The 17,500-nt window shown below is 44.1% G+C and overlaps 1 protein-coding gene across 1 annotated transcript in view; it reads right to left on the bottom strand.

Moving 5' to 3' along the window:
• Positions 1 to 17,500, bottom strand: part of LOC128703275 (nephrin) — a 73,303-nt gene that overhangs the window by 10,801 nt on the left and 45,002 nt on the right. The window contains exons 9-12 of the mRNA XM_070103240.1: positions 17,431 to 17,500; positions 6,505 to 6,641; positions 3,864 to 3,976; positions 146 to 329 (exon numbers count right to left, since the gene is read on the bottom strand). The exon at positions 17,431 to 17,500 is cut by the window's right edge and continues 93 nt beyond it. Of these exons, the coding sequence (XP_069959341.1) occupies positions 146 to 329; positions 3,864 to 3,976; positions 6,505 to 6,641; positions 17,431 to 17,500 (504 nt within the window). The remainder of the gene's footprint in view (positions 1 to 145; positions 330 to 3,863; positions 3,977 to 6,504; positions 6,642 to 17,430) is intronic.

Below are 17,500 nucleotides of genomic sequence, written 5' to 3'. Positions count from 1 at the left end.
TCTTAAGATATTTATTTCTCTCATTTAAACTCTGTGAAGTGTGCCGCTGCATATCATTCGACACACACACACACACACACACACACACACACACACACACACACACACACACACACATTCGAACAACCAACAATTACAGACTTACTCCTGTGCATCTCCAGTTCCCTGAGTGTTTGGAGGTGAAGACGGTGCGGTCGTGACTTGCCACGGGCGTTGTAAGCGGTGACCGTCACCACGTACCGTCGGTCCTGGTGCAGGGAACGTACACTGAACGACGCCGATTCCGACGTCTTGTTGAAGATCACTTCTCCAGAGGACGCCAGCCGTATCTGAGGCAGTGAGACATTGTGTGTGTGTGTGTGTGTGTGTGTGTGTGTGTGTGTGTGTGTGTGTTTTGAATACATCAGCCATATGAAACTATAAAAATCCGGTTTTAAAACTCACGATTAGGTAATTACACATATACACCTCATTCATGCAACCATTCTCGAGTAAGCAGCGCCAGTGTTGAACCCTCCCCTTGTAATACAAAAGAACGCAACAAAATATGCTACTTGCGTTGAGGGAAATGAGTTATATAGGAATATTCGGAAGTATTCCTTGTCTCTGGAAGAGAATATTACCACAATAAGAATATAAAGGAATATAAAGGATAGACAAGAACTCCAGATGACCCAGAGATATCAACGTACACATTTTCAAGGACCAGGAGCTAGAACTCACTTGAAAATTCCGATAACTAGAATTAAATATGCCTCACAAAATTTTAATAACACGATTACAATCTAAGCCGTGAGTTCGATCCCCATCCGTGCCCTGGTTTGTTAGAAATAATTATAGATAATTACTATTGGACATTTACAAATAGGCAGTTCCACACACTTGGAGTATGGGAATAAAGGCCGTCCAATAACTTATTTACTAAATAGGGACAAAAGGCCCTTGTGTAATGGACACCGGTTGGAGACCGTTGAAAATGTCCTTAATTTAAAGAAGGAAGAACATTTAAGGGTCAGAGAGGAAGGGATACCCAAGAGTTAGGGATATACAATTGTTAGGGATACCCAAGGATATATGGTGGATATAAAATGGTCAGGGAGAAAGGAATTCTCCCCAAAAATCAGGGAGGAATGGATACCCAAGGATGAGGGAGGGATTACCAAGGGCCAGGGAGAGAGGGATTGCAAAAGGTCAGGGAGAAAGGGATTACTAAAGCTCAGGGAGTGAGGGATTCCAGAGACTTAGGAAAACAGGGATTCCCAAGAGTGAGTGAGATCTCGATTTCCGAGGGTCAGGGAGGGAGGGATACCAAAGAATCAGGGAGGGAAAGATTCCCAAGGGTGAGAAAGGGATTTCCTAGGGTCAGGGTGGTAAGGATTTCCAATTGTAATGAAATTTAGGATTGACAGATCCGCCACCGCCAGAGGCTCCCCCTTACTGGTATTAGTATCCAGAAACCGATATCAAAGTGGAGAGAATATGAGGAACGGTAGAGAGGAACGGTAGAGAGGAACGGTAGAGAGGAACGGTAGAGAGGAACGGTAGAGAGGAACGGTAGAGAGGAACGGTAGAGAGGAACGGTAGAGAGGAACGGTAGAGAGGAACGGTAGAGAGGAACGGTAGAGAGGAACGGTAGAGAGGAACGGTAGAGAGGAACGGTAGAGAGGAACGGTAGAGAGGAACGGTAGAGAGGAACGGTAGAGAGGAACGGTAGAGAGGAACGGTAGAGAGAGAGAGAGGAACGGTAGAGAGAGAGAGGAACGGTAGAGAGAAAGAGGAACGGTAGAGAGAGAGAGAGAGAGAGGAACGGTAGAGACAAAGAGGAATGGTAGAGAGGAAGATGAACGGTAGAGAATCAGAGGAAACGCTAGTGAGAAAGAGGGCATGGGAGAGGAGATTGAATGGGAAAAAGAAAGAGGGAATGGGAGAGAGTAAAGAGGATGTGTTTGTTTCCTCCTTTGAGTTGTTCTTGTTGTTGTTGATGTAGTTGTTGATGTTGTTGATGTAGTTGTTGATGTAGATGTAGTTGTTGATGTAGTTGTTGATGTAGTTGTTGATGTTGATGTAGTTGTTGATGTTGTTGATGTAGTTGTTGATGTAGTTGATGTAGTTGTTGATGTAGTTGATGTTGATGTTGATGTTGATGTAGTTGTTGATGTTGTTGATGTAGTTGTTGATGTTGATGTAGTTGTTGATGTAGTTGTTGATGTTGTTGATGTAGTTGTTGATGTAGTTGTTGATGTAGTTGTTGATGTAGTTGTTGATGTAGTTGTTGATGTAGTTGTTGATGTAGTTGTTGATGTAGTTGTTGATGTAGTTACCCTCAGGTTGTATTTGTCTCAGTGTCTGAGGTGTTTGTGGCGCCTGGGATCTCTTGTCTGTGTGTTTATTGTTGTGCAAGGAGTCATTAATTGCTTATTTGAAGTATTGTAGTTGACAATGGGTTCTCTCTCTCTCTCTCTCTCTCTCTCTCTCTCTCTCTTTCTCTATTATTATTATTATTATTATTAAATCAGCAGGTGTTTAAACATATCACTCTGTCTCGTGTTTTAATAGTTATTTTTCTCGGCTCGAACAGCGGTTCTAAATGGGATGGAACAATTGTAATTGTTACCAAAAGTAATTAAAGTAGCTTCCTGAATTGTGGTAATTTCCTCTCTTTGTATCGTGAAATGTAATGTAATCTCGCTTCGTTTTGTTACAATTATATTCGATTAAAACCTAATTTATGTATGGATAATGGGGGGTTAAAGCCTGTCGAGTACACGAGGGTCATTAAGACTGCATGTTACCTGTACACCACCAGTCACTACACGAGGGTCATTAAGACTGCATGTCACCTGTACACCACCAGTCACTACACGAGGGTCATTAAGACATGCATGTCACCTCTACACCACCAGTTACTACACGAGGGTCATTAAGACATGCATGTCACCTCTACACCACCAGTCACTACACGAGGGTCATTAAGACTACATGTCACCTGTACACCACCAGTCACTACACGAGGGTCATTAAGACTGCATGTCACCTGTACATCACCAGTCACTACACGAGGGTCATTAAGACTGCATGTCACCTGTACACCACCAGTCACTACACGAGGGTCATTAAGACTACATGTCACCTGTACACCACCAGTCACTACACGAGGGTCATTAAGACTGCATGTTACCTGTACACCACCAGTCACTACACGAGGGTCATTAAGACTGCATGTTACCTGTACACCACCAGTCACTACACGAGGGTCATTAAGACTGCATGTCACCTGTACACCACCAGTCACCACACGAGGGTCATTAAGGCTGCATATCACCTGTACACCACCAGTCACCACACGAGGGTCATTAAGGCTGCATGTTACCTGTACACCACCAGTCACCACACGAGGGTCATTAAGGCTGCATGTTACCTGTACACCACCAGTCACCACACGAGGGTCATTAAGGCTGCATGTTACCTGTACACCACCAGTCACCACACGAGGGTCATTAAGGCTGCATATCACCTGTACACCACCAGTCACCACACGAGGGTCATTAAGGCTGCATGTCACCTGTACACCACCAGTCACTACACGAGGGTCATTAAGACTACATGTCACCTGTACACCACCAGTCACTACACGAGGGTCATTAAGACTACATGTCACCTGTACACCCCCAGTCACTACACGAGGGTCATTAAGGCTACATGTCACCTGTACACCACCAGTCACTACACGAGGGTCATTAAGGCTACATGTCGCCTGTACACCACCAGTCACTACACGAGGGTCATTAAGGCTACATGTCGCCTGTGCACCACCAGTCTGGAAAGTATTAGCACCCAAAATAAACAGACAGATTAAAACATACCTGGTGTAGGTAGCGTGGAGTAAGTCCTCCTGTAAACCCAGGTAAACAGGTAACCTCTGCAGCGTGGGAAGTCACGTTGTACACCGTGCAGTTTGTGACCTTTTCCGGAGGCCCTGCCAGAGAAAGGGTAGATGGTAGGGGGAGGTGTCAGGGAATAAAATCGGAGAGTAAAGTGTGGAATAGAGAACAAAGGAGAAGAATGACACAATAATATCTGATATGATAATTAAAATGTAATTATAACACAATAAATGTGTCTTCAAATAATAGATTTTGTAAGACAAAATTAATGAACAATGCTTAATAAACCTGAGAATAAAACGATTAAACTAACCCTGGATTTTTGAGACAAAATCCATTAGTTTTTGATATATTGAAAAAAAATCTCTTATCATTACATTGTGTGTCCATATATCATTCCATTTTTTTTTTAAATTACTGAATTTTCGTGTGAACGTGTTACTGTTGGAAGCGGCTTCAGCTCACGAACTAGGGGACCGGGGTTCGATCCTCGCACGAGTGGATGCTTTTGGTGTGAGTGGCATCCTGGGGAAGAGTTTCTAACACTACCGTTTAATAAGCAAAATATTTCTTCTTCTAGAGAGAGAGAGAGAGAGAGAGAGAGAGAAATATTTGAATTGCAGTAGATTCCAATTTCGCCGTAAAATAACACAAAATAAAATATATCAGAATAAAAAATTAGCCGCTAAGACACTTTATTAATCATTATTGTTTCAATTGCCTCTCTAATTCACAATAATAATCATAAATTTGTATCCTCAAGTCGGCCATAACGGCCATGGCTGCTTCATGACCCTATTGCAACATAATCAATAACAACATTGCACTAGCCAAGGAGTCGAACCCATGCTGTTTTGGCCCGCCTCATGGCGAGAGAAAACGCATGACGCCTTAGACCACTAGACCACACAATCCTTAACAATGGGGCATCCAGCCAAGCTAGTGCAGTGATGTTACTGATCAATACTACTTGTTTCGTTACCTGGAGGTTACCTGGAGGTAACGAAACAAGTAGTATTGATCAGTAACATCACTGCACTAGCTTGGCTGGATGCTGGCTGCTTATTGAGTTAGTACACAAACAGGGAGTAGAATGAAATTATCTCACAGGCGTCCACACCACAGTATGTCCTTCGATGGTGGGTACAACATCTAGCTAGGCTGGATGCACCATTGTTAAGGATTGTGTGGTCTAAAGCGTCATGCGTTTTCTCTCACCATGAGGCGGGCCAAAACAGCATGGGTTCGACTCCTTGGCTAGTGCAATGTTGTTATTGATCAATACCACTCGTTCGTGGGTACAATTATATATATATATATATATATATATATATATATATATATATATATATATATATCTATATATAAACACTGATCTCTGGCTGAAGGAGACTCGAACCTACGAACCTTAGGACAAGGTACGCAGTGCTTTACCAATCTACCCACACTGGACCAATACCTTGGTGTGTAGCATGCGCTACACGTTTGATCCAAGGCAGCCAGCTTTCAGGGAGAAGGCTTACAGCTTTTCATCTCATCCCCTGCATGCATCAGCCTTACTAGAGATTTGTGTATATTTCGCATGCTCTCTCGAATTCCTTGCATATATATATATATATATATATATATATATATATATATATATATATATATATATATATATATATATATATATAAAATTATATATATATATATATATATATGTCATTTAGAATATAAAGCGAGATTCTGAAGTTTTCTGATATTTTCAAATCTCTACTGTGCCCGTCCAATATTTGGGTTTTGCAATATTCGCAACGTGAACACTGAACCAGTCAGCCACGAGCAGCACAGTGATGTTTTTGTTTATTTACAACACTGTGTGACAAACACACACACACACACACACACACACACACACACACACAGGAGCTATGACTCGACCCTCTGCAACCACAACCCCTGCAACCTCAGGTGAGGTGAGTACACACACACACACACACACACACATCAAGAAATCAGAGAAAGTGCATAGGTTTGCAACATGACTAGTCCCAGAGCTAAGGGATTGTCCTACGAAGAAAGGTTAAAGGAAATCGGCATGACGACACTGGAGGACAGGAGGGTCAGGGGAGACATGACAACGACATATAAAATTCTGCGAGGAATTGACAAGGTGGACAAAGACAGGATATTCCAGAGATGGGACACAGAAACAATGGGCCACAATTGGAAGTTGAAGACTCGTATGAGTCATGAGGATGTTAGGAAGTATTTCTTCAGTCATAGAGTTGTCAGGAAGTGGAATAGTCTAGAAAGTAACCTATTAACCATACAAAGTTTTAAGACCAGGTTTTGATAAAGCTCATGGAGCAGGGAGAGAGAGGACCTAGTAACAATCAGTGAAGAGGCTGGGCCAGGAGCTGTAACTCGACCCTTGCAACCACAAATAGGTGAGTACACACACTGTACACCAATACAGTAGATGGAAGGTTAAGTAGTAACTGAAAGTGCAGAAGGAACAATATAACTTTGGAAATCACTAGCGAGTCAGTGGGTTGCCTGGGCAACAGCTGTTGAAGATCCGCGACAGGAGACAGTTTTCCAGCTTCTTGACGACCAAACCACCAATAGCACCTACCTGCCGTGACTAAGGTGAAAGTGCAAGGCTCTCTCTGTGTGCCGAGGTAGTTAGTAGCGTAGCAGGAGAGCACTCCATAGTCCCTGATGGAGGCTGGCTTGTACCGTAATATACTGGTCAGGCCATTGGCTTTGTGCCTGTGGAGTAGAGAGAAGAAAGTGAGAGAGAAAGAAAATTTGTGTTTGCGCGTTTGTATTCGCCTAATTGATGTTGCAGGGGTCGATTCATAGCTCCTGGCCCCTAGTGTGTCTGTGAGTAAATAAGTGAGTCAGCATCTGGAAATTAAAATCTCTTAAACTATTTCTCAGTTCTGTACAACTCCCCCCAAACCTTCACAGCAGCCACCATCTCTCTCAACTTCTCTCCCACCTGGAGTGTGAACACTGAATATCACCCACTTCTCGTATCCCGCTTTTATTCTAAACAATTCTCTATTTACACTATACTCCTTATCCACTTAATTTGTCAACAAACACCCCGCTACTCTTCTTTTAACTTCCTCTAACATAGATACACTCAACTCATTCTTCAATTTCTTCTTATTCAGTTTCTCAAAGTTATCAATCCTGTTTGTATTCATATGAATATTCAAACGTATGAAAGCATAATAAACCGATTGTGGTTCGAATCCTTGGCAAGCAAATCATAAAACTCAGGGGTTCGAATCGCACCCTTTTCCTTGAAAATTTAAATAAAACAATAAATATTGAGAACAGCAGGCCTACTGGCCTCTGCTAGACAAGTTCGTAAATTCGACCCTTTTCACGTAATATTCGTTACATTCGTATTGTATCTAGATACTCTGTCACGACTCATGAAATCGTAATAGCACGATTAGAAACAAACCAAGAACGGGAGGGGATTGAATCCCCTTTCCAAAAGTTTAAACCCCACCCGTTTCGTGGTTTATATCTAGGTACTTGAAAAAGGTTTAAAATGACCCCTTATCCCTTTGGAAAAGGGGTAAAGAGACCCCCCTCTTTACATGTAATAAGGGGTAAAAATGCGATAATATCCAGTGTACTAACTCGCTACATTAGAGTTGGAACCTATATTGTTAAAAAATGTAGAATCAAAGGCTTTGGTTATATACATGACAAAGGAATTTTAATCGTGTGAGAAGGGCTTGGGTCAGGTGTGTGTGTGTGTGTGTGTGTGTGTGTGTGTGTGTGTGTACTCACCTATTTGTACTCACCTATTTGTGGTTGCAGGGGTCGAGTCTTAGTTCCTGGCCCCGCCTCTTCACCGGTTGCTACTAGGCCCTCTCTCTCCCCGCTCCATGAGCTTTATCAAACCTCGTCTTAAAACTGTGTATGGTTCCTGCCTCCACTACGTCAATTTCTAGGCTATTCCACTGCCTGACAACTCTATGACTGAAGAAATACTTCCTACTATCTCTCTGACTCATTTGTGTCTTCAACTTCCAATTGTGGCCTCTTGTTTCTGTGTCCCCTCCCTGGAACATCCTGTCTTTGTCCACCTTGTCTATTCCACACAGTATTTTATATGTCGTTATCATGTCTCCCCTGACCCTCCTGTCCTCCAGTGTCGTCAGGCCGATTTCCCTTAATCTTTCTTCATAGGACATTCCCCTTAGCTCTGGAACTAACCTTGTCGCAAACCTTTGTACTTTCTCTAGTTTCTTGACGTGCTTTATCAAGTGCGGGTTCCAAACAGGTGCTGCATACTCCAGTATGGGCCTGACATACACGGTGTACAGTGTCTTGAATGATTCCTTACTAAGGTATCGGAATGCTGTTCTCAGGTTTGCCAGGCGCCCATATGCTGCAGCAGTTATCTGATTGATGTGTGCTTCCGGAGACATGCTCGGTGTTATACTCACCCCAAGATCTTATTCCTTGAGTGAGGTTTGCAGTCTTTGGCCACCTAGCCTATACTCTGTCTGTGGTCTTCTGTGCCCTTCCCCTATCTTCATGACTTTGCATTTGGCAGGATTAAATTCGAGAAGCCATTTGCTGGACCAGGTGTCCAGTCTGTCCAGGTCTCTTTGAAGTCCTGCCTGGTCCTCATCAGATTTAATTCTCCTCATTAACTTCACATCATCTGCAAACAGGGACACTTCTGAGTCTAACCCTTCCGTCATGTCGTTCACATATACCAAAAATAGCACTGGTCCTAGGACCGACCCCTGTGGGACCCCGCTCGTCACAGGTGCCCACTGTGATACATCATTACGTACCATGACTCGTTGTTGCCTCCCTGTCAGGTATTCTCTGATCCATTGCAGTGCGTGTGTGTGTGTGGGGGGGGGTTGTGTGTGTGTGTATGTATGTTGTGTGTGTGTGGGGGGGGTTGTGTGTGTGTGTGTGTGTGTGTGGTGTGTGTGTGTGTGGGGGGGAGTTGTGTGTGTGTGTACTCACCTAGTTGTACTCACCTAGTTGAGGTTGCGGAGGTCGAGTCCGAGCTCCTGGCCCCGCCTCTTCACTGATCGCTACTAGGTCACTCTCCCTGAGCCGTGAGCTTTATCATACCTCTGCTTAAAGCTATGTATGGATCCTGCCTCCACTACATCGCTTCCCAAACTATTCCACTTACTGACTACTCTGTGGCTGAAGAAATACTTCCTAACATCCCTGTGATTCAGCTGTGTCTTCAGCTTCCAACTGTGTCCCCTTGTTACTGTGTCCAATCTCTGGAACATCCTGTCTTTGTCCACCTTGTCAATTCCTCTCAGTATTTTGTATGTCGTTATCATGTCCCCCCTATCTCTCCTGTCCTCCAGTGTCGTCAGGTTGATTTCCCTTAACCTCTCCTCGTAGGACATACCTCTTAGCTCTGGGACTAGTCTTGTTGCAAACCTTTGCACTTTCTCTAGTTTCTTCACGTGCTTGGCTAGGTGTGGGTTCCAAACTGGTGCCGCATACTCCAATATGGGCCTAACGTACACGGTGTACAGGGTCCTGAATGATTCCTTATTAAGATGTCGGAATGCTGTTCTGAGGTTTGCCAGGCGCCCATATGCTGCAGCAGTTATTTGGTTGATGTGCGCTTCAGGAGATGTGCCTGGTGTTATACTCACCCCAAGATCTTTTTCCTTGAGTGAGGTTTGTAGTCTCTGGCCCCCTAGACTGTACTCCGTCTGCGGTCTTCTTTGCCCTTCCCCAATCTTCATGACTTTGCACTTGGTGGGATTGAACTCCAGGAGCCAATTGCTGGACCAGGTCTGCAGCCTGTCCAGATCCCTTTGTAGTTCTGCCTTCTCTTCGATCGAGTGAATTCTTCTCATCAACTTCACGTCATCTGCAAACAGGGACACCTCAGAGTCTATTCCTTCCGTCATGTCGTTCACAAATACCAGAAACAGCACTGGTCCTAGGACTGACCCCTGCGGGACCCCGCTGGTCACAGGTGCCCACTCCGACACCTCGCCACGTACCATGACTCGCTGCTGTCTTCCTGACAAGTATTCCCTGATCCATTGTAGTGCCTTCCCTGTTATCCCTGCTTGGTCCTCCAGTTTTTGCACCAATCTCTTGTGTGGAACTGTGTCAAACGCTTTCTTACAGTCCAAGAAAATGCAATCCACCCACCCCTCTCTCTGTTGTCTTACTGCTGTCACCATGTCATAGAACTCCAGTAGGTTTGTGACACAGGATTTCCCGTCCCTGAAACCATGTTGGCTGCTGTTGATGAGATCGTTCCTTTCTAGGTGTTCCACCACTCTTCTCCTGATAATCTTCTCCATGATTTTGCATACTATACATGTCAGTGACACTGGTCTGTAGTTTAATGCTTCATGTCTGTCTCCTTTTTTAAAGATTGGGACTACATTTGCTGTCTTCCATGCCTCACGCAATCTCCCTGTTTCGATAGATGTATTGAATATTGTTGTTAGGGGTACACATAGCACCTCTGCTCCCTCTCTCAATACCCATGGGGAGATGTTACCTGGCCCCATTGCCCTTGTGGTATCTGTGTGTGTGTGTGTGTGTGGTGTGTGTGTGTATGTGTGTGGGTGTGTGTATGTGTGTGTGTGTGGGGTGTGTGTGTGGTGTGTGTGATGTGTGTGTGTGTGTGTGTGTGTGTGTGATGTGTGTGTGTGTGTGTGTGTGTGTACTCACCTAATTGTGGTTGCAGGGGTCGAAACTCAGCTCCTGGCCCCGTGCCTGTGTGTGGGGGAATGGGTGTGTGTGTCTATGGGAGGGAGGGTGGGAGGGTGTGAGGTGAGTGCCAGTCATATTCATGAGTGGGTATGGCACAGTGTGAGGTAAGTGTCAGTCATATCATTCATGAGTGGGTCTGGCACAGTATGAGGTGAGTGCCAGTCATATTCTTGTGTGAGTCTGGCACAGTGTGAGGTGAGTGCCAGTCATATCATTCATGAGTGAGTCTGGCACAGTGTGAGGTGAGTGAGTGCCAGTCATATTCATGAGTGGGTCTGGCACAGTGTGAGGTGAGTGTCAGTCATATTCATGAGTGGGTCTGGCACAGTATGAGGTGAGTGCCAGTCATATCATTCTTGTGTGAGACTGGCATAGAGTGAGGTGAGTGCCAGTTATAACATACATGAGTGGGTCTAGCACAGTGTGTGAGGTGAGTGCCAGTCATATACATGAGTGGGTCTGCCACAGTGTGAGGTGAGTGCCAGTCATATTCATGAGTGGGTCTGCCACAGTGTGAGGTGAGTGCCAGTCATATTCATGAGTGGGTCTGGCACAGTGTGATGTGAGTGCCAGTCATATTCATGAGTGGGTCTGGCACAGTGTGAGGTGAGTGCCAGTCATATTCATGAGTGAGTCTGGCACAGTGAGGTGAGTGCCAGTCATATTCATGAGTGGGATTAGCACAGTGTGAGGTGAGTGTCAGTCATATTCATGAGTGGGTCTGGCACAGTGTGAGGTGAGTGCCAGTCATATTCATGAGTGGGTCTGGCACAGTGTGAGGTGAGTGCCAGTCATATTCTTGTGTGGGTCTGGCACAGTGTGATATGAGTGCCAGTCACATTCATGAGTGGGTCTGGCACAGTGTGAGGTGAGTGCCAGTCATATTCATGAGTGTGTCTGGCACAGTGTGAGGTGAGTGCCAGTCATATTCATGAGTGGGACTGGCACAGTGTGAGGTGAGTGTCAGTCATATTCATGAGTGGGTCTGGCACAGTGTGAGGTGAATGCCAGTCATATTAATGAGTGGGTCTGGCACAGTGTGATGTGCGTTCCAGTCACATTCATGAGTGGGTCTGGCACAGTGTGAGGTGAGTGCCAGTCATATTCATGAGTGTGTCTGGCACAGTGTGATGTGAGTGCCAGTCACATTCATGAGTGGGTCTGGCACAGTGTGAGGTGAGTGCCAGTCATATTCATGAGTGTGTCTGGCACAGTGTGAGGTGAGTGCCAGTCATATTCATGAGTGGGTCTGGCACAGTGTGAGGTGAGTGCCAGTCATATTCATGAGTGGGTATGGCACAATGTGAGGTGATTGTCAGTCATATCATTCATGAGTGGGTCTTCCACAGTGTGTGTGAGGTGAGTGCCAGTCATATCATTCATGAGTGAGTGGCACAGAGTGAGGTGAGTGCCAGTCATATTCATGAGTGGGTCTGGCACAGTGTGAGGTGAGTACCAGTCATATACATGAGTGGGTCTGGCACAGTGTGTGAGGTGAGTGCCAGTCATATCATACATGAGTGGGTCTGGCATAGTGTGAGGTGAGTGCCAGTCATGTTCATGAGTGGGTCTGGCACAGTGTGAGGTGAGTGCCAGTTATATGAGTGGGTCTGGCACAGTGTGAGGCGAGTCCCAGTCATATTCATGAGTGGGTCTGGCATAGTGTGTGAAGTGAGTGCCAGTCATATTCATGAGTGGGTCTGGCACAGTGTGTGAGGTGAGTGCCAGTCATATTCATGAGTGGGTCTGGCACAGTGTGTGAGGTGAGTGCCAGTCATATTCATGAGTGGGTCTGGCACAGCATGAGGTGAGTGCCAGTCATATTCATGAGTGGGTCTGGCACAGTGTGAGGTGAGTGCCAGTCATATTCATGAGTGGGTCTGGCACAGTGTGAGATGAATGCCTGTCATATTCATGAGTGGGTCTGGCACAGTGTGAGGTGAGTGCCAGTCATATTCATGAGTAGGTTTGGCACAGTGTGAGGTGAATGCCAGTCATATTCATGAGTAGGTCTGGCACAGTGTGAGGTGAGTGCCAGTCATATCCATGAGTGGGTCTGGCACAGTGTGAGGTGAGTGCCAGTCATATTCATGAGTGGATCTCGCACAGTGAGAGGTGAATTCCAGTCATATTCATGAGTAGGTCTGGCACAGTGTGAGGTGAGTGCCAGTCATATTCATGAGTGGGTCTGGCACAGTATGAGGTGAGTGCCAGTCATATTCATGAGTGGGTCTGGCACAGTGTGAGGTGAGTGCCTGTCATATTCATGAGTGGGTCTGGCACAGTGTGAGGTGAGTGCCAGTCATATTCATGAGTGGGTCTGGCACAGTGTGAGGTGAGTGCCAGTCATATTCATGAGTGGGTCTGGCACAGTGTGAGGTGAGTGCCAGTCATATTCATGAGTGGGTCTGGCACAGTGTGAGGTGAGTGCCAGTCATATTCATGAGTGGGTCTGGCACAGTGTGAGGTGAGTGCCAGTCATATTCATGAGTGGGTCTGGCACAGTGTGAGGTGAGTGCCAGTCATATTCATGAGTGGGTCTGGCACAGTGTGAGGTGAGTGCCAGTCATATTCATGAGTGGGTCTGGCACAGTGTGAGGTGAGTGCCAGTCATATTCATGAGTGGGTCTTGCACAGTGTGAGGTGAGTGCCAGTCATATTCATGAGTGGGCCTGGCACAGTGTGAGGTGAGTGCCAGTCATATTCATGAGTGGGTCTGGCACAGTGTGAGGTGAGTGCCAGTCATATTCATGAGTGGGTCTGGCACAGTGTGAGGTGAGTGCCAGTCATATTCATGAGTGGGTCTGGCACAGTGTGAGGTGAGTGCCAGTCATATTCATGAGTGGGTCTGGCATAGTGTGAGGTGAGTGCCAGTCATATTCATGAGTGGGTCTGGCACAGTGTGAGGTGAGTGCCAGTCATATTCATGAGTGGGTCTGGCACAGTGTGAGGTGAGTGCCAGTCATATTCATGAGTGGGTCTGGCACAGTGTGAGGTGAGTGCCAGTCATATTCATGAGTGGGTCTTGCACAGTGTGAGGTGAGTGCCAGTCATATTCATGAGTGGGTCTGGCACAGTGTGAGGTGAGTGCCAGTCATATTCATGAGTGGGTCTGGCACAGTGTGAGGTGAGTGCCAGTCATATTCATGAGTGGGTCTGGCACAGTGTGAGGTGAGTGCCAGTCATATTCATGAGTGGGTCTGGCACAGTGTGAGGTGAGTGCCAGTCATATTCATGAGTGGGTCTGGCACAGTGTGAGGTGAGTGCCAGTCATATTCATGAGTGGGTCTTGCACAGTGTGAGGTGAGTGCCAGTCATATTCATGAGTGGGTCTGGCACAGTGTGAGGTGAGTGCCAGTCATATTCATGAGTGGGTCTGGCACAAAAGATATTAAAATCAACATTAGAATTTAAATAGCCTTATTTTAATTAGTTTCTGAAGTCGTACATTTTATATGTCGTAATTCCATTGTCAAAAAGTGAGAGGAGAATGTATACATGAGAGGATGATTGTTCACGTACTCTCTCTCTCTCTCTCTCTCTCTCTCTCTCTCTCTCTCTCTCTGATATATACATACACACACACACATATATATATATTTATGTATATATATATATATATATATATATATATATATATATATATATATATATATATATATATATATATATATATATATATATATGCCGAATAGGTAAAACTTACAATTTTGGCTTAAATATATAGCAACGCTCTTCTTGCCGAATAAGGCAAGCGATAATTTGCGTATGCAGTAATTTCGCAAAAATCATTCTGAACCTTAACGAAAAAAATATATATAATTGCGTTTGTTTATTATTAATTTATTGTTAACTTGTATAAAATATATTTAGTTGGATTAGGCTAAATTAAGTTGTACTTGTTATTATATGGTCAGGTAAGTTTTCTAAGGTTCTTTTGGTACAAAATTAATATTTTTTACATTAACATAAATGAAAAAAATATATCATTAAACTTATAAGAGAAATTTGTAGAAAGGACTTAATTTTAAGTGATTTCTTGCTAATTGACCAATTTTACCTATTCGGCACGACATATTTCTCATTTTCTTATTCCTTCTCTTTTTTTTTCCTCTTTATAGCTGGGTTCTTGACGCTCAAATGCCTTATTCTCCCTCTTCCTCTTCTCTCCCTCCTCTTCCCTCTCTTCTCCACCTTCTCTTCATCCACTGTACATCATCATTAGCACTAAAAGGCAACATACGCCACGTGTAATTAAATTACGCATTTTCCTTAAGGTTCAGCTACGCATGTACCACTAATGTGAAACTCGTCTTAATGGCTTGATCGTCGCAGACACTAATATGAGAGCAAATCAATATCCTGATATACTTTTAATTACCGTAATGATTCTGACCTTTGTACTCTGTCTTAAACATGTCTTTATGTTGTCTCAGGCATGTTATCATGTTATCCAAGACACATTATCTCAGACATGTTATCGCTGACATGTTATTATGTTGATAGCTTCAGGCTCGGTGGTTAATGGGGTTTAAAACCCATTTACTAAATAAGGGTCATTAAGACTTCATGTCAACTGTTCACTATCAGTCAAGAATATTTTAATATCTAAAGATGGGTTTAAAGGGATCGTGGAATCGTGTTTTATGTGTTTTAATTTTCGGTAAAACATGCCTTCAGAATATATATACTAAGAGATATACATATCTCAGTATATATATATTTACATATATATATATATATATATATATATATATATATATATATATATATATATATATATATATATATATATATATATATATATATATATATACTGACAGATATACATCTCTCAGACTATATATTCTCCCGTGAAACTTCAGACATGCTATCATGCTGATATCTCAGACGAGCCTGGCTCATGGCCGGGCTCACAGACTAGAGGAACTCTCGAAACTCTTCAAAGGTAAGTTGCTATCATGCTGATATTTCAGACATGCTATCATGCTGATTTCTCAGACATGCTATCATGCTGATTTCTCAGACATGCTATCATGCTGATTTCTCAGACATGCTATCATGCTGATTTCTCAGACATGCTATCATGCTGATTTCTCAGACATGCTATCATGCTGATATGTAAAACCCATAAAAAAATCAATATAAGAAGCAAAGTGAAGGAGCAGTAATGCCCATGAGAGAACTCTTTAACTTGCACAGGTTAATACGAGGTTATGCCTCTTTTTTTTTTTTTTTACACAGGGTTTGACAAGGTTAAGGATCTCTCTCTCTCTCTCTCTCTCTCTCTCTCTCTCTCTGCAAACGCCCCGAAAACTTCAATCTTAAACCTAAATTAAAACTAAACACCGTAGCAAACCGAAACTGAGACTGGAAGCCCTGCCAATGCAATCTGATTTTCCTCCTCAAGAAATCATCCTCGTTCAATTACGTGGTGTAATTTCTCACCATCTTTATCTGTACTCGCCTATTTCTGGTTGCAGGGGTCAAGTCATAGCTCCTGGCCTCACCTCTTCACTGATCGCTACTAGGTCCTCTCTCTCCCTGATCCATGAGCTTTATCATACCTCGTCTTAAAACTATGTATGGTTCCTGCCTCCAGTAAGTCACTTCCAGACTATTCCACTTCCTGACAACTCTGTGACTTAAGAAATACTTCCTAACGTCCCTTTGACTCATCTGAATCTTCAAATTCCAATTGTGACCCCTTGTTTCTGTGTCCCCTCTCAGGAACATCGTGTGTGTACTCACCTAGTTGTACTCACCTAGTTGAGGTTGCGGGGGTCGAGTCCGAGCTCCTGGCCCCGCCTCTTCACTGATCGCTACTAGGTCACTCTCCCCGAGCCGTGAGCTTTATCATACCTCTGCTTAAAGCTATGTATGGATCCTGCCTCCACTACATCGCTTCCCAAACTATTCCACTTACTGACTACTCTGTGGCTGAAGAAATACTTCCTAACATCCCTGTGATTCATCTGTGTCTTTAGCTTCCAACTGTGTCCCCTTGTTACTGTGTCCAATCTCTGGAACATCCTGTGTGTGTGTCTGTGTGTGTGTGTACTTACCTATTTGTGGTTGCAAGGGTCGAGTTTTAGCTCCTGGCCCCGCCTCTTCACTGGTTGCTACTGGGTCCTCTCTCTCTTTGTGTGTGTGCGCGTGTTTGTGTGTATGTGTGTTGGTGTGTGTGTGTATGTGTGTTGGTGTGTGTGTGTGTGTGTGTGTGTGTGTGTACTTACCTATTTGTGGTTGCAGGGGTCGAGTTTTAGCTCCTGGCCCCGCCTCTTCACTGGTTGCTACTTACTGGGTCCTCTCTCTCCCTGTGTGTGTGTGTGTGTGTGTGTGTGTGTGTGTGTGTGTGTGTGTGTGTGTTGGTCTGCTAGATTCCATAATCATGATATAAGCTTGATAACTCCCATTGTTTATAACAAGAAATGAGAGTAAACATTTTTCTAGTGTCCTTTCCAGTTATGCATTTGTCTCTCTAAGTGACATCTGAGCTTCTAAAATGCCGTGATAACATTATCAGTGATGTGGCTGCGATTTACTGTGACGAAATTAAATCGAACTTAAGGCAAAATTAAGTTCGGAATTGATTCAGTAAGAATTATAATTGAGTTTTATACAGTGCTAAGATTACCATCTATGCTCCAGAGGATTATCAGTATTCGCTAATCAGATGCTGCTGGTGATTGGAAAGTTTAGTAAATACCACAGCACTGCGAACCAATCACATATTTGAAGACAGTGGTGGAGAGTTGATCCTCCGTCCGCAAGATCCAGACATACACAGGTACGAACTTACTCTTTGCTATCAATGACTTGACTTCTGGCTCGCTTAGCGACGTTGTTAAATGTCCAGATGAAAGTGACGT

The sequence above is a fragment of the Cherax quadricarinatus genome, chromosome 85, assembly GCF_038502225.1.
Source record: "Cherax quadricarinatus isolate ZL_2023a chromosome 85, ASM3850222v1, whole genome shotgun sequence".
Classification (NCBI taxonomy): Eukaryota; Metazoa; Arthropoda; class Malacostraca; order Decapoda; family Parastacidae; genus Cherax; species Cherax quadricarinatus.
Note: the sequence above shows the minus strand (reverse complement) of the source record. Positions and strands in the feature narration are given on the sequence as shown.